The following is a 26,848-nucleotide window of genomic DNA, read 5'->3' as shown; positions in this document are numbered from 1 at the left end:
TCCATCTCTATTTTAGCTTGCTGATAGCTTTTTTGCATGCTTTATTTGCTTCCTTGTACCTGATGAAAGTTTCTGCTGTCCCAGCTAACTTGAATGCCCTAAAAGCACGTTTTTTCTTACCAACCTCGACAATAACACTTTTATTCAGCCATAAAGGTTTGCTTTGCGATGCCTCTCCTTGCTTACTAGGGGGATATACTGTTGCGTATACCTACAAAGCAATGTTTTAAAGATGTTCCATTTTCCTTCTGTGTCTAACCCCATTGAAAAGCCTTTCCCAGTTGACACATTGCAGAGATGCCCTTATACTGGCAAAGTCTGCACGTCTAAAATTGAGTGTTTTAGTTACTCCCTTATAGCGCTGTCTCTGCAGCATTATCTCAAAGGAGACCATGTTGTGATCACTGTTCCCCAAATGCTCACCCACACAAATGTTAGAGATAAGTTCATTATTATTAGAAATCACCAGGTCCCAAAATCAGCGTCATTCCTAGTGGGTTCTTGAAACTGCCTGAAATAAAAAGTTGTCATTTTAGCATATTTACAAACCTACTAGCTTTTTCTGACTTAGCCACCCCATTACTCCAGTCAATGTCCGGATAATTAAATAGTCCCCCATAACAACAACTTGACCCAGTTTTGAAGCCTCCTCCATTTGCAACAATAGCTGGGCCTCATCCCCCTCATCTATACGGGGTGGTTTATAACATACACCAATGATCATTTTCTTTGTGACCTTCAGCCCTACTGAAATTTCTACCCAAAGAGATTCGACGTTTTCATTGGTAATGTCTTTATTACATGGCTTTAAGTCTGACTTTACGTAAAGACAAACCCCTCCACCCTTTTTAATCTCTCTGTCCCTCCTAAAAAGTGTATACCCATTTATTATTACAGAGAAAAGGGAATCATTTAACCATTAAATAAACCCAATAGGGCTGTTCTGCCCCCAATAAGGGGTAATTATATCTTAGTTGGGATCAAGTACAGGTACTGTTTTATTATTACCGAGAAAAGGGAAATCATTTTTACAAATCTGAATTATTTGATTAATATGAAGTCAATGGGACATGGCTTTCCTGTAATTCAAAGCTTTCTGAATAATGGATCCTATACATGTATAACACATTTTACTTTCTTATATTTCCAACCTAAAAAACACATTTTGTTTCAAAAATGACTTTGATGCTTTGAAATAAAAATATCAATTTGACTTTATTTAGTAAAAACGGGAGAATGCATCGAGGGTCTGAATACTTTTGCAAGGCTCTGTATAGGACATTGTATTTAATATTAGCGACACATATGGTGGATTTCTATCCGCCCACGGCGGTCGGCGCTCCCCTGCGGCACAAGTGCAGTCGGGCTATAGGACGGGCCGTGTGTGCATGGAGGCTGCACGTTCTGGTTAGCAGCCGGTCCCTGCACCCCCATCGCACGTAAAGGTCACAGGCAACACTGTGAGTGAGTGAGTAGGAGGGCAGACAGCGGCTGTCTGTCTTTCTTCTGCTTTTAAACTAAAATAAGATTTCTACTAATGAAATCATCCCACAAAAGTGGTGTAAAAAAAAAAAAAACAACAACCCTCCCTTTTCTCTGCTCTCACTTCGATTTTTTCTCACATAAAATCATTTTTTCAAAGGAAAAAAAAAAATGAGCCTAGAAATTAAATTTTCCATTCTTACACAATAACCCTATTATGTTTAGAGATGTCACTTTCTCTGCTCGGCTGTACAATATCTGTATTACTAATATTCCAAGGTGTTGTTTGTTGCATCTCTGCCTGAGCTACTGCATGGCTGCTAACACTGGTAATCTACTAGTTTAAAAATGTATTTTTTTTTTTTTTTTTTTTTAATCTCCAATTGGTAAAGTTAAAAAAAAAAAGTCCAGTCATTGACCCAATCAAAGGCAGTATTTTCAGTTTGTCCTACCCCCCCAAATGTTACACTCCTGTAGGGCCACACTGAACAAAAAAATAATTATCAATAATAAAACAGCAGTTAAAATGATTACAACAAAATTATTCACAAACCACAAAAAAAATAAATAAAAATGGAAAACAAATTTCTCATAATACATGTTCTTCAAGGGAAGAAACAAGCACTAACTTACCAGTGTTTCATTTGGTACAATTTGCGGTTGGAACTTTAGATTATATACCAGGTATGGGATCTATTATACGGGATGCTTGGGACCTGGGGTTTTCTAGTCTTTCTGTAATTTGGATCTCCATACCTTAAATCTGCTTTTAAAAAAAAGTACAGGTACTGTTTTATTATTACAGAGAAAAGGGAATCATTTAACCATGAAATAAACCCAATAGGACTGTTCTGCCCCCAATAAGGGGTAATTATATCTTAGTTGGGATCAAGTACAGGTACTGTTTTATTATTACAGAGAAAAGGGAATCATTTAACCATGAAATAAACCCAATAGGGCTGTTCTGCCCCCAATAAGGGGTAATATATCTTAGTTGGGATCAAGTACAGGTACTGTTTTATTATTACAGAGAAAAGGGAATCATTTAACCATTAAATAAACCCAATAGGGCTGTTCTGCCCCAATAAGGGTAATTATATCTTAGTTGGGATCAAGTACAGGTACTGTTTTATTATTACAGAGAAAAGGGAATCATTTAACCATGAAATAAACCCAATAGGGCTGTTCTGCCCCAATAAGGGGTAATTATATCTTAGTTGGGATCAAGTACAGGTACTGTTTTATTATTACAGAGAAAAGGGAATCATTTAACCATTAAATAAACCCAATAGGGCTGTTCTGCCCCAATAAGGGGTAATTATATCTTAGTTGGGATCAAGTACAGGTACTGTTTTATTATTACAGAGAAAAGGGAATCATTTAACCATGAAATAAACCCAATAGGGCTGTTCTGCCCCCAATAAGGGGTAATTATATCTTAGTTGGGATCAAGTACAGGTACTGTTTTATTATTACAGAGAAAAGGGAATCATTTAACCATTAAATAAACCCAATAGGGCTGTTCTGCCCCAATAAGGGGTAATTATATCTTAGTTGGGATCAAGTACAGGTACTGTTTTATTATTACAGAGAAAAGGGAATCATTTAACCATTAAATAAACCCAATAGGACTGTTCTGCCCCCAATAAGGGGTAATTATATCTTAGTTGGGATCAAGTACAGGTACTGTTTTATTATTACAGACAAAGGTGGAATAATACAAAATTATTTAATTATAATAGAATCATTTGCTTGAAATTTACTCAGTGGGAGACACAGAGCCTTTCTGGATTTAGTTTCAAACCTATGACAAAATGGATATTGCTGATTTCCTCCAAAAGAAAGAAATATAAAAAATCAGATTAAAACACGCTGTTGAGTGTTTGTTTGTTTTTTTTTTTTACAATAAAAAAAACCTAATCATAATTGAAAAAAAAAAAAAAAGTGTTGGTCAGCATAGATCTACTGGAACCACTTCCGCAGAAAGTATTTTGCATTTATTCAAATATTCTCAGAATCTTAGAATCTGCTGCTATTGAAGTAAAAATATGCTTTGTTTGATTATTATCTGAATAAAAAAAAGAATTTGTAAAATGTGTTGCAGTTGAATAAACAGTGAAAGCTATTAGAAAAAAAAATCTGTAATTACTTAATAATCAAAATTCTAATTTGTTAGGTTTTAGAACCCCATTGACTTCTACGTGCAACTTACAAGCTTTTAGACGCTGAAGTTTTACATTTGAGTTTTCGTGCTTAATAAATACCAAACATTTGAGTTTGAATTCAAATCTTTTTGCAAAAAAAATTGGAAAAATTGGAAAAATTCCATTTGAAGGTTGGCAAATCGCACTGTTTTAGAAAAATGTTGCAAAGCGGAGCTGTAAATGCATGGGAAGTCCCTTTATGTGGCAGTTTATCACTATAAAATACAATTCAGCCACACTCGCCCCGGGGGGGGGGTCCCGATTCATCATGTTAGAGCTGCCAGTCTGTGTATAGCTAAACATGGCGGTTAGTGTGACCTGGCAGCACCTCTCTAATTGTGAAACCTTCGCACACAGGCAACGACCCTGTAACTCAGTCCCCCCCAGACATAGCTAGAGAATAAAGGTCCCAGCCTACACAGGCCGAGGGCCCCCCAGACACAGCTAGAGAATAAAGGTCCCAGTCTACACAGGCCGAGGGCCCCCCAGACACAGCTAGAGAATAAAGGTCCCAGCCTACACAGGCCGAGGGCCCCCCCAGACACAGCTAGAGAATAAAGGTCCCAGCCTACACAGGCCGAGGGCCCCCCCAGACAGAGCTAGAGAATAAAGGTCCCAAGCCTACACAGGCCGAGGGCCCCCCCAGACAGAGCTAGAGAATAAAGGTCCCAGCCTACACAGGCCGAGGGCCCCCCCAGACAGAGCGAGAGAATAAAGGTCCCAGCCTACACAGGCCGAGGGCCCCCCCAGACATAGCTAGAGAATAAAGGTCCCAGCCTACACAGGGCGAGGCCCCCCCAGACACAGCTAGAGAATAAAGGTCCCAGCCTACACAGGCCGAGGGCCCCCCCAGACATAGCTAGAGAATAAAGGTCCCAGCCTACACAGGCCGAGGCCCCCCCAGACACAGCTAGAGAATAAAGGTCCCAGCCTATACAGGGCGAGGCCCCCCCAGACATAGCTAGAGAATAAAGGTCCCAGCCTACACAGGGCGAGGCCCCCCCAGACATAGCTAGAGAATAAAGGTCCCAGCCTACACAGGGCGAGGGCCCCCCCAGACACAGCTAGAGAATAAAGGTCCCAGCCTACACAGGCCGAGGGCCCCCCCAGACACAGCTAGAGAATAAAGGTCCCAGCCTACACAGGGCGAGGGCCCCCCCAGACACAGCTAGAGAATAAAGGTCCCAGCCTACACAGGGCGAGGCCCCCCCAGACATAGCTAGAGAATAAAGGTCCCAGCCTACACAGGCCGAGGGCCCCCCCAGACACAGCTAGAGAATAAAGGTCCCAGCCTACACAGGCCGAGGGCCCCCCCAGACACAGCTAAAGAATAAAGGTCCCAGCCTACACAGGGCGAGGCCCCCCCAGACATAGCTAGAGAATAAAGGTCCCAGCCTACACAGGGCGAGGCCCCCCCAGACATAGCTAGAGAATAAAGGTCCCAGCCTACACAGGCCGAGGGCCCCCCAGACATAGCTAGAGAATAAAGGTCCCAGCCTACACAGGCCGAGGGCCCCCCCAGACACAGCTAGAGAATAAAGGTCCCAGCCTACACAGGGCGAGGCCCCCCCAGACATAGCTAGAGAATAAAGGTCCCAGCCTACACAGGCCGAGGGCCCCCCCAGACACAGCTAGAGAATAAAGGTCCCAGCCTACACAGGGCGAGGCCCCCCTACTGTCGGAAGGCAAGTGACTCACTGCTGCTCATATATCCTTTGCTCTATTTATAAATGTCTTTTTCTCACAAGGTAGGTGTAAGAGCAAGTTATAGCTCCGAGGCACTGGCACACTGTAATGGGATTGGGCTAAACCCAACCAAAACTGGGAAGGGGAAGACAAGAACCTCCTCGAGTAAAAACACCCAGGGAAGTGAAACAGGACATGGTTCCTACACAGAGTGGAGCCTCGCTGGCTGCACGTGCCCAGGGTTGGACAACCTGCCTGACCATAACCACTGGCCCAAATCACAGTCCCAGGACATTCTGGTGATGGTGTCTGAGAACTTCACTTGTCTGAAGAGTACTAAGTGGCCCGCCCCATTTCCACCGGCGGTATGTCCATTTAAACAGGCAGTGATGAAAATACTCCAGTGGAAATGGCAGGGCCGCCATCAGTAATCACAGGGTCCCTCACAACAAAACTTTCTGGGCCCCCCTCCCCCAGTGACCCCACCTATCAGTACAAAGGACACAGACATTGGTAGCCAGCACCCCCCTAAAACATTGGTAGCCAGGGCCCCCCTATAACATTGGTAGCCAGCCCCCCAGCATCCTCTAGCTCCCCCCCCCAGCGTCCTCCTGCTTCCTGTGGCTCCCCCCCAGCATCCTCCTGCTTCCTGGGCTCCCCCCCCCCAGCATCCTCCTGCTTCCTGTGGCCCCCCTCCCAGCATCCTCCTGCTTCCCAGGCTCCCCCCCCTCCCAGCATCCTCCTGCTTCCTGTGGCTCCACCCCCATCATCCTCCTGCTTCCTGTGGCTCCTACCCCCCAGTGTCCCGCTTCCTGTGGCACCCCTCCCCAGCGTCCTGCTGCTTCCTCCGGCTCCCCGCTGCATTGACACATTTAAACAGTTGCGCCCGGTGCGTACCAACGTCACGTGTACGCACAGGGCACAGCCAATCGAATTACCCGCTGACCACCAATGACAGGGCCCGTAATTGTTTAAATTAAACCTTATTTTACATCTATCATAACATTGTCTTTGAATGTATTTATACATATAGTATTTGCCTGATGCTTTTACATGACCTATCTGATCCCCCATGTTCCTCTATGAGGGGGCGGCCATATTTGTGCAGCAGGAGTCTATTAGCATTAGAAGCTCTAAGGGTGAAGACACACAGAGCTACTAGTAGCAGCTACTTGTCACGGCTACTGTGTGTCTTCACCCTGTCAGGCTGAGAAGGGACAGTCAGGTTGGCAAACCAGTCAGGTTTAGGCTTCAAGTAACAATTACTTACAAGCAGCCCTATCAGCAAAAAACGTAACTTTGAATGTTGTATTCACCATTTGCAATTAAAGGCCCAGATATAGGGGCTATTTGCTATGTATGAGTGAACTTTTTTTTTTTTTTAACTGGGTCTGTTTTCTTGTTGGTAGTGGGCATTTATGTTATTTGGTGGCCGGTACGATGGAGAGGTAACAGTTATGGCACCATTATGTAGCATATGGGGGGGAATAGTTACCCTTTTTTCTTCTTCCATTCGTTCGCGTTCCTCTTCCTTGCGTCTTTCTTCCTCCCGTTTTAGTTCCATCTTTTTGCGCTCTTCTCTTTCTGCTTCTTCCGCCTGTCACAAAACAGCCATCGCAATGGAAAAATTATACATTTTCTTATTAAAGTGTTTTCTTAGCTTGTAAATGTCAACTCTTAAAGGTTCATATAACACAAAAACAACCTGTAAAATATATGCTTGAACAAAATACACAGAAGCCAGGAATATCCTGTAAACGATATCCTTATAAATAGTGCTGTGATGTCATTTCTGTCACATGACCCATGGAAACTTGTGTATTAAAATAAATAAAGTGCCCCCTGCTAAAAAATATAACAATTTTCGATGTAACCTCGGAGTTCCATGACCTGAATAAAAGCACTGGGCCTTCAGCCTTGTACCTTAATATGGTTATCCCTATATGTTATATGCACTTTATTCACTATATATTGTAAGGAACTCCTCTGTGACTTATAATATCCCTATATGTTACAATAGGGGGTACTTTATTCACTATATATTATAAGGAACTCCTCGGGGCTTATAATATCCCTATATGTTACAATAGGGGGTACTTTATTCACTATATATTATAAGGAACTCCTCGGGGCTTATAATATCCCTATATGTTACAATAGGGGGCACTTTATTCACTATATATTATAAGGAACTCCTCGGGGCTTATAATATCCCTATATGTTACAATAGGGGGTACTTTATTCACTATGTATTATAAGGAACTCCTCGGGGGGCTTATAATATCCCTATATGTTACAATAGGGGGTACTTTATTCACTATATTTAAGGAACTCTCGGGGCTTATAATATCCCTATATGTACAATAGGGGACTTATCACTATATTATAAGGAACTCCTCGGGGGCTTATAATATCCCTATATGTTACAATAGGGGGTATGTTATTCGCTATATATTATAAGGAACTCCTCGGGGACTTATAATATCCCTATATGTTACAATAGGGGGTACTTTATTCACTATATATTATAAGGAACTCCTCGGGGACTTATAATATCCCTATATGTTACAATAGGGGTACTTTATTCACTATATATTATAAGGAACTCCTCGGGGGCTTATAATATCCCTATATGTTACAATAGGGGGTTCTTTGTTCACTGTATAAACACAGTGCTTAGTGATGTTATCAGTAATGATCATTTAATAATCATGTAACATCTGGTCACCAGAGAATTGCACCATTAATATCCTTATAATTTACAGTAGGGTTGTATATTATTCCTTGTAATATAAATCAGGGGTTAAATATTTCATATATACATATATATATATATATATATATACATAGCATTTATCCTGGGAAAGTGTTAAAAATAATCTATTAGTTTAGGTAACATAACTCCTCCTCCTAAAGTTTCTCCAGTTATTTGGCGACATTCTTACCTCTCGTTGAGCTTTCCTTGCTTGTTTCTCTTCCAGTTTCTTCATCTTTTTGGCACCCATTTTCCCATGGGCTTGGGTCTCTGGAGTCTCATCTGCATCTTCTTCTACCGCTATACATCAGGGAAAAGGAGATGGGATTTTAGTGACTCGATGGGAGTCTGTATTTGTGTGTAATAATGATGTGGGAAACCTGAGAGCACTCGGATGGTAGCCTACAGGGGGAGGGGCAAGGAGTCTGTAAATCAAGCAGTGGGCTGGACTAGAACACTCTGATGGAAGCTTACAGGGGGAGGGGCAAGGAGTCTGTAACTCAAGCAGTGGGCTGGACTAGAACACTCTGATGGAAGCTTACAGGGGGAGGGGCAAGGAGTCTGTAACTCAAGCAGTGGGCTGGACTAGAACACTCTGATGGAAGCTTACAGGGGGAGGGGCAAGGAGTCTGTAACTCAAGCAGTGGGCTGGACTAGAACACTCTGATGGAAGCTTACAGGGGGAGGGGCAAGGAGTCTGTAACTCAAGCAGTGGGCTGGACTAGAACACTCTGATGGAAGCTTACAGGGGGAGGGGCAAGGAGTTTGTAACTCAAGCAGTGGGCTGGGCTAGAACACTCTGATGGTAGCTTACAGGGGGAGGGGCAAGGAGTCTGTAACTCAAGCAGTGGGCTGGACTAGAACACTCTGATGGAAGCTTACAGGGGGAGAGGCAAGGTGTCTGTAACTCAAGCAGGGGGCTGGACTAGAACACTCTGATGGGAGCTTACAGGGGGAGGGGCAAGGAGTCTGTAACTCAAGCAGTGGGCGGGACTAGAACAATTTGATGGCAGCTTACAGGGGGAGGGGCAAGGAGTCTGTAACTCAAGCAGTGGGCTGGACTAGAACGCTCTGATGGAAGCTTACATGGGGAGGGGCAAGGAGTCTGAAACCCAAGCAGTGGGCTGGACTAGAACACTCTGATGGAAGCTTACAGGGGGAGGGGCAAGGAGTGTGTAACTCAAGCAGTGGGCTGGACTAGAACACTCTGATGGGAGCTTACAGGGGGAGGGGCAAGGAGTCTGGAACCCAAGCAGTGGGCTGGACTAGAACACTCTAATGGCAGCTTTCAGGGGGAGGGGCTGGGAGTCTACAATTCAAGAGTGGGCTGGACTAGAACACTCTGATGGAAGCTTATAGAGGGTGGGAGTCAGTTACTGAAGTAGTGGGTGGGACTAGTATACTCTAATTGCAGCTTACAGGGGGTGGGGCTGGGAGTCTGTTACTCTAATAGCAGCTTACAGGGATAGACAAGGAACCTTTTACATTTTGATGGCAGTTTAAAGGAGGGGGTTAGTTATGAAGTGGGTGGCATTCTAGTTAGAGACTAAAATAGAAAACTAATGTGGCCTACTGCTTCAGTAAGTGCTGTTAACTCCTGCCCTACAAAGCTGCCATAATAAAGTGGGAATAGGAAATTATAAGGTATGAAGTCAGTGCTAGAACTTCAGGATAAAACTCCCAGGGAGAGGAGCAGGGGGACTAACGGGAAACAACTGTACAAAGCAGGAGCGCTGCAGCATGGGAAAACATGTATAAATGGGTTTCTTTATTCTCCAAGAAAGGTTGCAATGGGCAGGGAGCTCTGTAACACGGGAAGCCATTGGCCGCCCACCCGTGGTGTAACTGAGATAACTTGCACCCACCATCCCCACACACAGTCTGCAGCGTACAGATCACCGACAGCTCAGTAACCAACAGGCAGCTTGTACCAACCTATATACCGACGGCTTGTACCAACCTATATACCGACGGCTTGTACCAACCTATATACCGACGGCTTGTACCAACCTATATACCGACGGCTTGTACCAACCTATATACCGACGGCTTGTACCAACCTATATACCGACGGCTTGTACCAACCTATATACCGACGGCTTGTACCAACCTATATACCGACGGCTTGTACCAACCTATATACCGACGGCTTGTACCAACCTATATACCGACGGCTTGTACCAACCTATATACCGACGGCTTGTACCAACCTATATACCGACGGCTTGTACCGACGGCTTGTACCAACCTATATACCGACGGCTTGTACCGACGGCTTGTACCAACCTATATACCGACGGCTTGTACCAACCTATATACCGACGGCTTGTACCAACCTATATACCGACGGCTTGTACCAACCTATATACCGACGGCTTGTACCAACCTATATACCGACGGCTTGTACCAACCTATATACCGACGGCTTGTACCAACCTATATACCGACGGCTTGTACCAACCTATATACCGACGCTTGTACCAACCTATATACCGACGGCTTGTACCAACCTATATACCGACGGCTTGTACCAACCTATATACCGACGGCTTGTACCAACCTATATACCGACGGCTTGTACCAAGCTATGTACCAACCTATATACCGACGGCTTGTACCAACCTATATACCGACGGCTTGTACCAAGCTATGTACCAACCTATATACCGACGGCTTGTACCAACCTATATACCGACGGCTTGTGTACCACCTATATACCGACGGCCACCTATATACCGACGGCTTGTACCAAGCTATGTACCAACCTATATACCGACGGCTTGTACCAAGCTATGTACCAACCTATATACCGACGGCTTGTACCAACCTATATACCGACGGCTTGTACCAACCTATATACCGACGGCTTGTACCAAGCTATGTACCAACCTATATACCGACGGCTTGTACCAAGCTATGTACCAACCTATATACCGACGGCTTGTACCAAGCTATGTACCAACCTATATACCGACGGCTTGTACCAAGCTATATGTACCAACCTATATACCGACGGCTTGTACCAAGCTATGTACAGACGGCTTGTACCAACCTATATACCGACGGCTTGTACCAACCTATGTACCGACGGCTTGTACCAAGCTATGTACCAACCTATGTACCGACGGCTTGTACCATGCTATGTACCAACCTATATACCGACGGCTTGTACCAAGCTATGTACCAACCTATGTACCAAAATGGTAACCAGGGAGTAGTTTGAGAGAGTGATCTGGCTGACTATTTTAAGAGTCAAATAAAATGTAACAGTAGTCGCCTGTCCTTAGCCTGCATCCTCCCAATCCCACAATTCCCTGCACACGTGATGTCAAGAAGGAAAAGAAATCACAGTGCAATGCATCGTGGGTTATGTAGTTCCTGCATGCTGTCTGTAAGCTGGGGAGAAGTTGTTACAATTTGTAACATCAGTGTTTTAGTCCCTCCTCCCCTGCCAGGTTTTCAAATGATGCAGAAAGAGAAGAACTGTTTTGCAGCTGGATTTTAGCATATAAAAATAATATTTATTCCTACTTTTTAAAGGAACAGATTACAGTGATAGGGATATTAGGGGTTTCTGTGTTGTGTGGGGGTCTTGAACAGATTTTGGTTCAGAAGCCAGAGTTGCCCTTTAAGTCTAAAAGCTTTAGAGTGTTTATATGCAGCCAACCCACACGGTGCTGTACAATGTTCTGATGTGCCGGTACCGCAGCTTTAAGGCAGGAAGCCGAGAGGTCTCCTATAGAAACGGGGCCCCCACTATCACACCGACCTTGTGGTTTGTACCTTCTGCACAAAAACAGCAGCTCCCCAAGTCTCACTTTGGCTGTCACCTCCCACGATTCTTTTTAAGAAAAACAGTCATTCCGGCCACGGTATAGAAATATTCTTAAATGAGAATAAATGCAACTACTAAATGTCAATCAAAGTCACCCAGCAGGGAGTGATGGGAAACTGGTCCTTAAAAAGGTAAACAGACATTCAGGGTATCTGGAGACGTCCTGCTGCTCTAGTAATGTACAGGTATGGGACCCATTATCCAGAATGATCGGGACCTGGGGTTTCCTGGATAAGGGGTCTTTCCGTAATTCGGATCTCCTAGCTTAAATCTGCTAATAAACAGTAATTAAACCCAATAGGGCTGTTCTGCCCCAAATAAGGGGTAATTATATCTTAGTTGGGATCAAGTACAGGTACTGTTTTATTATTACAGAGAAAAGGGAATCATTTAACCATGAAATAAACCCAATAGGGCTGTTCTGCCCCCAATAAGGGGTAATTATATCTTAGTTGGGATCAAGTACAGGTACTGTTTTATTATTACAGAGAAAAGGGAATCATTTAAACATGAAATACTAATTATATCTTAGTTGGGATCAATTACAGAGAAAAGGGAATCATTTTTAAAAATCTGAATTATTTGATTAAAATGGAGTGTATGGGAGATGGCCTTTCTGTAATTCGGAAATTTCTGGGTTATGGGTTTTTGATAAGGGGTCCAATAACTGTAGTTACAGCAGTAACTATGTGGGATAGCCCGAGATACCTCACTGGGATAATTCTATGCTGTGGCTTTAAGCAAAACGATCATATGAACCACAATCTTCTCATCTTAAATGGTTTCCCTAATTTACTACCTGTCAGTAATGCAATGGGTTGGGGGGGGGGGGGGGGAATGACTGAGACACTCTCTTTCCATGGAGTGGGTCAGTTAGTTGACATATAACCTGGCCCAGGAACATGTAATAACAAAATGTGTCCCAACCCCTTCTCCTTATAGATTGTAAGCTCTTTTGGATACCTATAAAAAGCACAGCCAGGTCCACATAAAGGGGCAGGCATCCATTGTATGAATTTTGATGCACTGGCAGCGCTGTCAACTATTGTGGCACAGATTCAAGTGTGGTCAATGCACGGCATGACTCTGGATTTCCCAAGGATCTAGAAGGAAAGAGGCCCTGCCCATAGAGCCTAGAATAATAGAACTGCACAGGTAACTTATAGACACAAAAGAGTTTGGGCCTCTGCTCATAAATTCTAATACTCTAGGTGGCCATATCCGCTAAGAGCCACTCGCTTAGCGAGGTTGCCAAGCAAGTGTATCTTCCCCCGATATCCCCACCTATGGGTGGGCGATATCGGGCTAATTCAGCCGTTTGGCCCTGGGGCCAAATGATAGATTTGGAACAATGGGTATAGGCGCATTCGGTTTGGGGACCGCATCAATGAGCCAGTGCGGTCCCCAATCCGACTACATTTTTAAACCTGCCCGATCGACAACTGGGCGATTTCACGCCAGATGTTGGTCGGGCAGGCCCGTAATTAGTGCCCCTGCATGGCCATCTTTAGGTAAGATTTGTTTAGTACTGGAGAGGTGGAGGGTAACAGGGGTGGAATTGTAGAGATAAGAGATATGGCATAAACAAGGGTGTCTTTGTGGGACATGGAAGGGACATCAAAAAACACAGGGAGATAAAAGTGTAGTAGAGAGTTGTGTAGTGAGTAACGCATTCTTACTCAATTCTTACTCATCTTCCTTTTGTCGTTCATTCTCATTTGCATTTCTCACCCTCTTTAAGACCCCTGTGAGCTCTATTTTTACCCCGCTCCCTGCAGGGCCCACTACTACATAGTCATTTATAATGAGAAAGAGGGGGGGGAAAAAAATTAAGTCATAGTTCAAGCACGAATAATACTGAAAAGAAACAATTAGCAACATCTTTCATAATTACGTGGAGGAATGAGCTCATCGTTAACCTGAAATGCTCGGCGAGGGCTTCAGAAGCAAGCGAGCGCCCACGGCAAGAGGGGACGAGGTTCCGTGGAAGGTGAGATCACATTTGCTTTGTGTTATTAGTGCAACTCTGTGTTTTGCTCCGAGTGCCAGGCCGTTACGTTTGCACGTAGGAAGCCAGTAGTAATTCTCTGTTACTACATACTCATCGTCCCTCTTGTATCTGTTTCCATTTCACACAACTCTATGAATCATATCTGCTTACTAACCCCCTACAGTGGCAGAAATCAAAGAGACTTGTAGTGGTGGCTTGTGAATCAGCCCTTCCACCTCGCAGCCCACACCCTACTATCAAGCTCATTGTACTCTCGTGTTGCTTTACTAGAAGGAAGGAATATCTCCGGTCTCCTGCGTCAGCTTGTTGAGAGCCTCATCTTCCACAGAATGTTTGCCATTCTTAACGTGGGCGCTCCTATTGGTTTTAAAATCAATGAGTTTCCTAATAACAAACCAGTTAGGAGGTCCTCCCTGCCAGCAGAATGACTTCCCATAACTCCAGTGTTTTGGGGAGCCCAAGAAGAAAGGATGAAGTAGTGCAGGCTTCTTATGAAGGTATATCCAAGATAGAGCCATCAGCTATTGGGGTATACCCCCTAAATGGGGCAATACTGAAGCAGTTTCCCTCACTGGCACCGCCAGAACCACTCATGTCTAAGGTTCATTCTGAAGCTGAAGAGTGTAAGCCCAAATGGTAAGTCTGGCCTCCCTGAGAGGTGTAAGTCTTGTAATGGTGAAGGGAAAATCTGAAGCCTGTTGAAGTATCAGTTTCCACATTGGAAGCTCTGTCCTGTTCTGTAGCCTTGGCTTTCATAATGAAGGCCATCCATAGCTGTTGTATTTTAGAGGTTAGATTTATGAAGGCAACCATCTGATTGGATGTTAGGGTTACTAGGCCAAGAGTCATATTTGTTATTTAACTTCCCTACAGAGGAATACTGGCAATGTTTGCACAGCAACCTCTACTCCTCACCCTGGAGAGAGGGTCAAATGGAACATTAGTATGAAAAACAAGGGCAATCATTTGTGTGTCAGGGTATATATTCTGCTGCCCACAAAAGGAATTAAAACATACAAATTTATGCAAAAACTTCTGCTCCATCTTTTGTGGACACTGGTTTTATTACATCACCTTTTATTTCATCCTTCAGCTTTAGGAAAGTACCAAGTATACATATTATATATAAACACTCTTTAAGAAGGCCAGCAACACCGGAAAACACTCAAGAAGAAGTGTGTATATATATACATATGGAGGACTCAAACAAAAACAGCATGCCTGGGTGCAGGTAAAATGTGTTCAAAGTAACAAACGTCACCCTGTGATGTGACTAAAGTGCAAGGTTTTTCTATTACATTATCAGTAACAAAAAAGTAACGCACTCAATGCTTTGTTGCTTTATTAAAATCAGTTACTCCAACTGAGTCTGTTGCTCCCTCTCATATATTATATATTATATATATTTTATATTTAGGCTCCTAGCAGCTGGCCAATGCTATAGCGTTGGGTTAGACCAAGCGCTGGTGATTTCTTTCTTTCTTTAGCTTTACAAAATATAGTATATTACCATGAATCACTACAGAATGCCTGCAGCCTGCCTGTCTTTACCAAGTGATAACCAAAGTGGCATTTAAACAAAGAAGTACTTGATTTTTTTCTACTGAGCTACTCATGTAATACTCGTACAGGACAGGGCCGCCTGTCTGATTTGTGCAACGTCCCCCAGATGCTGCACCCGAAAAGCAAACATGAGTCACAAAAGATGATAGGAGCACGCCTATGCTGAGCTTATTGGGCCCACAGTATCCTGCCCTTGCCCAGCTACTCACACTATCTACTTTGCATACCAACTGTTGTACTTGCACACTCATTTTTTTCGCCAATAGTAAGCCCACCAATAGGACCATTACATGTGTCTAGTGAACTTCTCTTCCACAGAAAGGAAATATCCACTGAGCAGTGCCAGGCCAACCCGAAGTGGCACCCAAGGCAAACCCCCTGGCATTGATCGGGATTGGCTGTGCAGCAGTGAGCAGGTACAGCAATGTGCGATGGCGACTGTGCACGTTGGCCTTGCTCATGGCTTCCGTAGGCACAACAACATGAAGTTGAACTAGGAATAGGCAGACGAGGTTTGTGCCTACTGCCACCCCACTGTTGCACCCTAGGCATGGGTAGCCTTTACCTACCTCTAGTTCTGGCCCTGCCACTGAGTCTACAGGATGGGAAATGTTGCCATTAGCTTTAGATCTTTAAGGGTAAGAACCCATGGAGCGGATTAGTCGGCCGCGATAGATCTCTGCTATCATTCACGACTAACCGCTCTGGAATGGCCTTCCACCGACAACAATAGAAGTCGCCAGTGAAAAGCCCTTCGCATCGCTTCCGTATTCCAAAGTTGTGTGAAGTTTCCTACTTCAGCAACCTTGGAGCGGTTAGTCTCCTGCGATAGCAGAGATCAAGGGATGTAAGGCAGGGATCCCCAAACATTTTTACCTGTGAGCCACATACAAATGTAAAAAGAATTGGGGCGAAACACAAATATGTAAAATTTACCTGAGGTACCAAGTAAGGACTGTGATTGGCTATTTGGTAGCCCCTATATGGACTGGCAGCCTACAGAAGGTTCTGTCTATCTGTACACCTGGTTTTTATGCAACCAAAACTTGCCCAAAAGCCAGAAATTGAAAAATAAGTACCTACTCTGAGGCCACTGTGAGCAACATCCAAGGGGTTGGGGAGAAACATGTTGCCCCTGAGCCACTGGTTGGGGATCCCTGCCCTAAGGGGCCTTTACTGCAAGAACAGGAGTTGAGGCAGGAAGGCAAAATTATCATTAAAACACAGCAGCTAATAAATAACTGCATTTGGCTTATACAGTCCTTAACTAGAAGCCTTTAGCTAAAGCAGCATTTCCAGGGTCGCAGGCTGCCCTATTACACAAGAAACCCTTCCGTTATGTAAGAAGGAAATCCCTAATACTTACATAGGTACAGAGCTGCTGGTGGCATTTAGACCTGGTGTGAGAATGACAGCTGGGGAATAGCACAATCCTGGTACACAAAGAGCCCATAAGCGCCGTGACTCAGGCAGCTGTATTTAAGCTGAACCAGAGTTCCGGTCACCATTATTAAATATTCCCCCAACCAGCCACAAGGCAGCAGTTCCATGTAACTGGGGGGCATCACTTTACCTTCCCTCTCCTCCTCTAAGTGCTGGGCGCGCCTCTGAGCCATCATTCTGTTTCTCCTGGGTCTCGGCATCCCCTCTGCCCGATCCACTGGCTGTGGGCGAGGCCTTGCTGCCACTGCTGCCGCCACATTCTGTTGTTGTTCCTGATCAGCTAGTGATAGACAAAAAAAAATGATTGAAAATGTCTTTTTTTTTAAAATCAGGTAACATATTTAAAGGAGAAAAAAAGGTACAATCACTTGGTGGTGCACCAGCCCGGGGTTCAAGGTAATCACTAAGGGGTACCAACCCCTGCGTGGCTGCCAGCCTACTAGAGCCAACACCTACCCCAGATAAAGGGTATGAAAGAGTCAGTCCAACATGTAAAGCCCAGCTATATACCGATAAACATTAAAAAAACAATTGATGTTGATAATTCTTGTACCTATTCCTCTACGAAGACCCAAACAAGGAACAACTCCTGTATAGATTAACCCATAAATGTCAATCCCTATAAACAGCTCTGCAAATGTCAGACCCCGTGTTGCTTTCCAAGTACCAGCGGAGCCTGCAGAGCTACCATCAGAACCCTCTTTTCCCTCTGGTGCCTGGCACAGGTCAGTTGGGGACCCTACAGTCCTATCAATGACTGGCGCCCTACATCTGGGCCACCTTTCCCCGTAACCATTTTATATGGCTCCCGTCAGAACTGGGACATGTGTGGGATCAACTACAGCTGTCAGTCCCTGCATTGGGCCCCCTGTGGGCGACAGTCCCCGCATTGGGCCCCCTGCGGGCGACAGTCCCCGCATTGGGCCCCCTGCGGGCGACAGTCCCCGCATTGGGCCCCCTGCGGGCGACAGTCCCCGCATTGGGCCCCCTGCGGGCGCCAGTCCCCGCATTGGGCCCCCTGCGGGCGCCAGTCCCCGCATTGGGCCCCCTGCGGGCGCCAGTCCCCGCATTGGGCCCCCTGCGGGCGCCAGTCCCCGCATAGGGCCCCCTGCGGGCGCCAGTCCCAGCATAGGGTCCCCTGTGGGTGCCAGTCCCCGCATAGGGCCCCCTGTGGGTGCCAGTCCCCGCATAGGGCCCCCTGTGGGTGCCAGTCCCTGCATAGGGCCCCCTGTGGGAGCCCCCTGTGGGTGCCAGTCCTTGCATAGGGCCCCCTGTGGGTGCCAGTCCCCGCATAGGGCCCCCTGTGGGTGCCAGTCCCTGCATAGGGCCCCCTGTGGGTGCCAGTCCCTGCATCCCAGCATCTCCTACAATTGCCATTCCCTATACAGTAGCATATATAATAGTATTTATAATAAAGTCCCATATAATAGCCAGCCCATATACAGAGCCCCCTGTGGGTGCCAGTCCCCGCCTAGTGACCTCTGTGGGTGCCAGTCCCCGCCTAGTGCCCCCTGTGGGTGCCAGTCCCCGCCTAGTGCCCCCTGTGGGTGCCAGTCCCCGCCTAGTGCCCCCTGTGGGTGCCAGTCCCCGCATAGAGCCCCCTGTGGGCGCCAGTCCCCGCATAGAGCCCCCTGTGGGCGCCAGTCCCCGCATAGAGCCCCCTGTGGGCGCCAGTCCCCGCATAGAGCCCCCTGTGGGCGCCAGTCCCCGCATAGAGCCCCCTGTGGGTGCCAGTCCCCGCATAGTGCCCCCTGTGGGTGCCAGTCCCCGCATAGAGCCCCCTGTGGGTGCCAGTCCCCGCATAGTGCCCCCTGTGGGTGCCAGTCCCCGCATAGGGCCCCCTGTGGGTGCCAGTCCCCGCATAGGGCCCCCTGTGGGTGCCAGTCCCCGCATAGGGCCCCCTGTGGGTGCCAGTCCCCGCATAGGGCCCCCTGTGGGTGCCAGTCCCCGCATAGAGCCCCCTGTGGGTGCCAGTCCCTGTGTGGGAAGCGGAACTAAGCGCAGTTCCAGCCGGCGCAGTGCAGTGACGCAGAAGTAGCGCCAGCGGAGAGCTCCGGGCAGGGGATTGCGGTAATGTCCCGCTCACCTTGCTGTACGTTGCCCCGGAGTTTGATAGCGAAGAACAGCAGCCCGGCCAGCAGCGCCGCCGCTACAATGTACAACACGGGATCCATAGTTACACGTCACACTGCAGGCCCCGCCCCCGCCCGGCACTCAGTAAGCGGCCAATCGCTCGCTTGTTTGGAAGCAACCAAATTAAATGCGGGGGGGGGGGGTGCTGGTACATTAGATTTTTTTCAACTTACTCTTACTGGGTAAATTTAGGATACCATTCACTGTAACCCTTTTATAACAAGTTTTGTGCGAATGTATCTCTTCAAGCCGACACTTTCGGTTTGTATCCAAAAAGAACCCCCTATCTTAAGTTACACTGGTGGTATCCTGGAGTTTTCCCATTGATTTTATGGTTCCAAGAATGTTTTAAAAAGAAAACGGGCCGGTCGGGCAGAAACGTGTTGCCGCCTTCGTACTTTTTTCCCTCTAGTCCTTCCTCTGTTTTAATATGTTGGTAACAATGTTGCTATACTATTTATACAATAAAGACACTAATTATATTTCCATTAAACACTGCTTCTCCAAAAATACCTACAGAAAATGTTTTTACAACAACATATTGATAGCTGGTGTATATTTTTTATTATTTAGGCTGAAATCCCTCATTTAAAGAGATTTTTACCTCAGCCTGGAGCCCACCCTCAGCCCTTCTGACCCCCCATCTATGCCCGTCTATGTGGGAAAGAATGAAGACTTGATGCCCCCATAGGGTTGCCACCTGAGCAGAAATTTCTGGTTGGTTAATACTAATAGGGACTAAATGTGAAATAAAGTGGACATTTCTTAATGTTTAGTCTGATATTAGTGTAATAGAGTTCCAGGGAAATCAGTTAGCTAGAGTTGCCACTGGGCCAGTAAACTTGTATTGCCCATAAATCCTCCCCTTTCCTCATCTTCTTTGTGCTGATTAGCCTTTATACTGACACGCCCACCTTTGCCCCACCCATTTCCCCACCCAATCTGCCTATTTCACCCCCATTTACCAGTCACATTCACCCCAAACAATGACACGACACCACCCAAAGACCTGTATTATATATAAAAAAAAAGTAGCAACCTTACCTTTAGCTCGCACAGGGAGACTCTGGTCTGGACATTGAAGTAATGAATAAACTGGAGACCACACAGATGTAGGAATGAATTTTATTCAGTCACCAAAACAACCTTCCCCAGTCCCATCGCAAAATCAGCAACATGAACAAACCACCAGAGAACATCTCAGTACATCTCATGCTGCCTGTGTGTGCCATACTCTGCCTGCCCTATGCTGCCTGTGTGTGCCATAGTCTGCCTGCCCTATGCTGCCTGTGTGTGCCATACTCTGCCTGCCCTATGCTGCCTGTGTGTGCCATCCTCTGCCTGCCCTATGCTGTCTGTGTGTGCCATACTCTGCCTGCCCTATGCTGCCTGTGTGTGCCATCCTCTGCCTGCCCTATGCTGCCTGTGTGTGCCATACTCTGCCTGCCCTATGCTGCCTGTGTGTGCCATACTCTGCCTGCCCTATGCTGCCTGTGTGTGCCATCCTCTGCCTGCCCTATGCTGCCTGTGTGTGCCATCCTCTGCCTGCCCTATGCTGCCTGTGTGTGCCATCCTCTGCCTGCCCTATGCTGCCTGTGTGTGCCATCCTCTGCCTGCCCTATGCTGCCTGTGTGTGCCATACTCTGCCTGCCCTATGCTGCCTGTGTGTGCCGTACTCTGCCTGCCCTATGCTGCCTGTGTGTGCCGTACTCTGCCTGCCCTATGCTGCCTGTGTGTGCCATACTCTGCCTGCCCTATGCTGCCTGTGTGTGCCATACTCTGCCTGCCTGTAATCTGTCTTTCAAAAACATACATAGATTTAATACATATTTAATTTTGAAATGTCACATGGGGCTAGCTATATTCTTCATTTCCCAGGGTTCCACAGCCATGTGACCTGTGCTCTGATAAACTTCAGGAACACTTTACTGCTGCGCTGCAAGTTGGAGTGATATCCCCCCCTCACCCCCAGCAGCAGATCAGCAGAACAATGGGAAGGGAGCAAGATAGCAGCTCCCAGTAGGTATCAGAATAGCACTCAATAGTAAGAAATCCAAGTCCGGCTTGGGACTCCTCCAGTTACATGGGAGTAGGAGAAACAATAGGTTAGCTGAAAGCAGTTCTAATGTGTAGCGCTGGCTGAAAGCTCAGACTCAGGCACAAGGCACTGAGATGGCGCCTACACACCACTATTACAGCTACAAATACATTTGTTGGTTCAAGAATAAAAGGTTAAATGGCAGAGGGAATTATTTGCTGTGTAACAGTGTCATTTAGAAAATAAAAAGTGCCCCATAAACATCATGACAGTGTTCCTTTTAAAGCTCTTCTGACAACATGGGTGCGGTTTGAAGTGGGTGTGGTTTAAAAAAGGGTGATCAAAACTATCTTCCATTATCGGCCCTCCACCATGTAGATCCTGCCCTCGGTACCACAGAAGTTGGACAGCACTGATCTGGGGTTTTGGACCTCAGTCCCTTGGTGTCATCACTTCTCAACTATGGTCTTCCCAAGGCAATACTCCTGATTGGTACTGAGGAACATCTCCTTCCAGAACCTTCTGGGCAACTGCCTGTCCCACACTGCCATCTAGAGACTGGAACTTGTAACAACAGAAAACCTATATAAAATACATTTACCAAATTGTATCTACCCCTTCCACCTGCTTTATATATCAATGTCCCCACCGCTAACTATAAATACACATACACGTGATAAAAAGCTTTCTTGTCATTACCAAGCAATATCTTGCTGAATAATCATGATCCATAATAGAGGTTACTCTTCTTTGGCTCAACAAATAAACAATAAAGTGTGCTATTTTCATCAGAATAATGTTCCTTTTCATTGTCTCTGTTGTTCTCCTTGGATAACTGATGGCGCCCTCCACTGGCAGCAGCAACCTGCCTCAGTTAAGTAGTCCCTCACTTGCCTGTAGCCAAAAGCCATGATACCAGCATTGACGGAGTAATAGAAAGATGTCAAAATCCCATACATTGCAATGTGAAGGTTATTTTGATAGTTGTGTAACGCTCCAGAAACGATTGCAATCCAGACCAGGTCGGTGCAGACCCAGCAGATCACATAGATTGAGAGCATGGACAGGAGGGTCTTGGTCACCCTTCCGGTATGTTTGGCCCAATCTCGTCTGGCAGTCATTGTGTCCCTTACTTGCCGCCGGTGTCTACAAAGCAGGTCGAGGGTAAAGCCATTTAATAGGATCACCAGGAATACCAGCAGGAAGTCCACGCTCACAGTGATGTAGGTGAGAAATCTGAGCAGGGAGCTTTCTGATAGACCGATACAGTTGGTGCTCGTGACATGGATATTGCTCCCATTGTAGACATTCAATTCATCGCTGTATAGAAGGTACGGTGTATGAAACACGACGCTACCAACCCAACAGGCAGCCAGGGACCAGTTTACATACTGCCTTTCATGTCTGTGTATGAATTTCAACCAGCGATGGCCTGGTCTCCTTATCTTGATGAGATGAAGAAAGCTTAGATTTGCCACTGACCAAAGGCTGACCAACCTGAGCGTGTGGCATATATAAAGCAGAATCCGGCACCCTATCTCCCCGAACACTTCAATGTGTAAAAATAACAAGAGCCCAGGGATCTCCTTGTAGCAGCAGAGCAAGAAGTTAACAAACACCATGTTAACGATGATCCTGTCCAGAGGCTGGAAAGCCTTCTTCTTGACGGCATTGCAGATGAAGGCGAAGAGAATGAGCAAGTTTGCTATCGTTCCAAAAAGTGATAATAGATAAATGGCAAAAGACACAATATCTGGCCAAATTTGTATCATGGTTGGTTGCACTTTTTGCTTTCTAATCTTCTTGGAATGTTGGTTGGTCTACTTTATGGCCAAGGGAGAACTTTGTCTTGTATGGAGCCCTGGAGATGCCTCGTTCCTCCAGCTAAAGGCTGGTCCTTTATAAAGACTCGAGCTGAGAGAGCTGGGATTGCCTTATCTCTATATCCATGGCTACCTTTCTTTCCCAGTTAGATGGGTTGGAGGCCCTGTAGTTCACAATGATGTCAGGATAGTATTTTTTTTTAACGAGATCAACACTCTGATGCTGGATGAGATATTTGTTCCTGAGAAATCCCTATGGACCAGCAATGAGTAATGGTGCAAGGGGATTATCTACAAAGCCCTATTGTAGGCTCTAAGATCAGACACATCTTGTATATCGATTACCCCATTTATTATAATTAATCTCTCCCTGAGACCTCCCAATGGAATTTGGAAATTCTTTGGGCGTTTTTGGAGAACGACAGTCAAATTTTAGTTTAGATTTGTAATATTTCTTGTTAGGCTATCCTAGTTTGTATCTGCAGCAGAAAAGAGCTTTTGTCATAGTAACCATAGTAGGAAACAGCGGGGCTGCTAATGATGTGAACGCACCTAAAGCTAGGTGCTTTAGTACAAGCAACAAAGGTACAGTTGGCCCCAGTTTAAACCACTGGTGATTTCACAAGGGACAGATACCTACTGGGAGCTGCTATCTTGCTCCCTTCCCATTGTTCTGCTGATTGGCTGCTGGGCTTGCAGCGCAGCAGTAAAGTGTGCCTGAGTGTGAGCTTTCAGCCAGCGCTACACATTAGAACGGCTTTCAGCTAACCTATTGTTTCTCCTACTCCCATGTAACTGGAGGAGTCCCAAGCCGGACTTGGGTTTCTTACTATTGAGTGCTATTCTGATACCTACTGGGAGCTGCTATCTTGCTCCCTTCCCATTGTTCTGCTGATCGGCTGCTGGGGGGGAGGGGGCGGGGATATCACTCCAACTTGCAGCGCAGCAGTAAAGTGTGCCTGAGTCTGAGCTTTCAGAAGGAGCCAGCGCTACACATTAGAACTGCTTTCAGCTAACCTACTGTTTCTCCTACTCCCATGTAACTGGAGGAGTCCCAAGCCGGACTTGGATTTCTTACTATTGAGTGCTATTCTGATACCTACTGGGAGCTGCTATCTTGCTCCCTTCCCATTGTTCTGCTGATCGGCTGCTGGGGGGGGAATATCACTCCGACTTGCAGCGCAGCAGTAAAGTGTGGCTGAAGTTTATCAGAGTACAGGTCACATGGCTGTGGTATTGATGTTGATTACTGAGATTTCGGGGGAGATTTATCAAGTTAAAGGGGAACAATCATGAAAAATGCTTTAATAATATTTAATATATAAAGTCTAGACAAACATTTTGACAATTTATAGCTTTTAACAATTTTGCACCTCCAGAATCTCTGACTCCCTGGTCTGTGTCAGTGACGCAGAAATGTGTGAGTGACAGAACAAAGTGAAAGCTGATTGGCTGTTGCATGTCATGAGGCCACACCCCTCAACAGCAAACCTTTGCAAAGGGGAAGTAAAGGAACAGAGCCGGGCCGGGCTGGGAGCTGATGAAGCTGCATTTGTACATATAACAGTAAAGCAGCTTATTGTTTGTATCCTTTATATCCACATTTACACAGCACTTCAGGCTCTTTTGCATTTGGGTTTGTGCAGCCCTCCAGCAGCCTTACATCCGCTGCCCGTCACCCTCCTGCCATTTACACATACAGATATACGCAGATACAAATCTTACTTCAATAGCCACATACAGGGGTAACAAAACAGGGTATAAAAGAGACTTTCTGCAGTGACAGGCAATTGTGTGTGTACAGGCACATAGACTCCTGTATGTTGGATTCAGAGACACTTCTCTATGTCTCTCTAAAGACTGACCCGCCAGGATTTCAGGCTTCTTGATTGGCCAGCTGAGTCTAATCAGGCCCCCTGGTCAGTCTGTAGCATTTACTCTGCTATAGCCAGTCCATGTTGGCTGTATATTCCCTTATCAGTTAGCTTGCATACATATAGAGAGTGACTACAATTTTATTGCACAGTAATGCAATAAAGTTATTGTTCCTTCAGCATTTATTTATAGGTTATACACAAGGTAAATTGTAGTTTTATGGGAATGCCCTATTGTTAAGTTATTGTTTGACTACAACTCCCAGCATTCCCTCCCGGCTCACTAGGCCTGTATGTTCCTAATTGCTGGGCCTTTACTAAATAACTTGATTGCTGCTGCTCAGAAAGTGGCTTCTTTCATGTTTTTCTCATAAATAACCAAGAAAATAAAGTTCTAGGTGTTTGTTAGTGACTCCGGTGAGTGAGAGGGAAAGTGTCAGACAATGTAAGGGGGGATTGGGGTGAATTTTTAGACCTTCTTAAGTCTTTCCCAGGTTTTCTATCAGATAGGAAAGATGGGCAGGCGGGGGTTAAACTTTAGCTGTCAGTCAAGACTGGTTGGCCCCTCCTACTCCTCTCTGCTTAGAACACAAGCTGCCTGTCAGTACTGAGCCAAATTAAACAAATTCCTATTTATGACAGTTCCCCTTTAATTAACGAAGTCAAACAGATTTAGAAATGTAGTTATTTAAGTAAAAAACAGATATTTAGTCAAACTTACAACTGAAAACGAAGCCAATTAGTTGTGCTTTACACGCCCTTCCAGCCTCAGTTGTTCCCAGCAACTTTGCAATTGGTCTTTATTATTTCTTTTTTATGGTTATTGAATTAGTTGTCTACATCTTTCCAGCTTTCCCATGGGGGTCACTGACCCCGGCAGCCAAAAACCTTTGCTCTTTGAGGCTACAATTTTATTGTTATTGTTACTTTTCATTCCTTATATTTTTATTTAGTCCCTCTCCTATTCATATTCCAGTCTCTCGTTCCACCCCACTGCCTGGTTGCTAAGGTAAACAAGACCCTAGCAACCAGATAGCTGCTGAAATTCCAAACTGGAGAGCTGCTAGACACAAAGCTAAATAACTGAAAAACTACAAAAAATAACAAATGAAAACCAATTGCAGATTGTCTCAGAGTAGCAATGTCTACATCATATAAAAATTTGATGTTGTTGAACTGTAAGAATAATAAGATATTTCTAACAAATTGCAACACAGGGGTTGAAATTTAATACCTGGACAAACTGTATAGATATGTTAAAGGGCACCCCTATATTATAGAGCTATTGGAGCCTGCACTCTGTTTGGGGGAAAAAAAAAAGAACTGCCCCTGCCAGGGTGGAAGGGTGTAAGGCAAGTAGTCGGTACAGGGTGGGAGGCAAATAGTCAGCACTGGGTGGGAGGCAAATAGTCAGCACTGGGTGGGAGGCAAATAGTCAGCACTGGGTGGGAGGCAAATAGTCAGCACTGGGTGGGAGGCAAATAGTCAGCACTGGGTGGGAGGCAAATAGTCAGCACTGGGTGGGAGGCAAATAGTCAGCACTGGGTGGGAGGCAAATAGTCAGCACTGGGTGGGAGGCAAATAGTCAGCACTGGGTGGGAGGCAAATAGTCAGCACTGGGTGGGCTTTTAAAGTTACAGACCACTGTACAGTTTGGATGTTCCAGGATGCATTCCCTATTCCAAGTTCTACCACTAGAGGGCAGCAGAGCAATGCTTATTGGTTTAACACTGAGAAAGAAACACTTTGAGCAGTCAGTATAGATCATACACTGCTGGTCACTATAGGTATCTCTGTACAGTATTTTTTTCAGACACGGGGAGACCCAGCACATTAGTGGGTTATAGAATATTCTAATCTTAACAACAGTTCAATTGGTCTTCATTTTTTGTTGTAATACAGGCTACAATGCTATATTCCTATAACTTATTACTTTTCTTTCTATTCAGAACCTCAGCCCTGGGCCTCGGGTGACACAAACATTAAATCCAGCACAAACCG

The 26,848-nt window shown here is 45.6% G+C and overlaps 1 protein-coding gene across 1 annotated transcript in view; it reads right to left on the bottom strand.

The window, feature by feature from the left end:
- ddrgk1 (DDRGK domain containing 1) overlaps positions 1–19,199 on the bottom strand; it is a 44,341-nt gene extending 25,142 nt beyond the window's left edge. The window contains exons 1-4 of the mRNA XM_031895257.1: positions 19,066–19,199; positions 17,110–17,259; positions 8,318–8,427; positions 6,868–6,969 (exon numbers count right to left, since the gene is read on the bottom strand). Of these exons, the coding sequence (XP_031751117.1) occupies positions 6,868–6,969; positions 8,318–8,427; positions 17,110–17,259; positions 19,066–19,153 (450 nt within the window). The 5' untranslated portion in view covers positions 19,154–19,199. The remainder of the gene's footprint in view (positions 1–6,867; positions 6,970–8,317; positions 8,428–17,109; positions 17,260–19,065) is intronic.
- Positions 19,200–26,848: the final 7,649 nt, after the last annotated feature.

Source organism: Xenopus tropicalis, chromosome 1 (assembly GCF_000004195.4).
Source record: "Xenopus tropicalis strain Nigerian chromosome 1, UCB_Xtro_10.0, whole genome shotgun sequence".
In the NCBI taxonomy this organism is placed as follows: domain Eukaryota; kingdom Metazoa; phylum Chordata; class Amphibia; order Anura; family Pipidae; genus Xenopus; species Xenopus tropicalis.
Note: the sequence above shows the minus strand (reverse complement) of the source record. Positions and strands in the feature narration are given on the sequence as shown.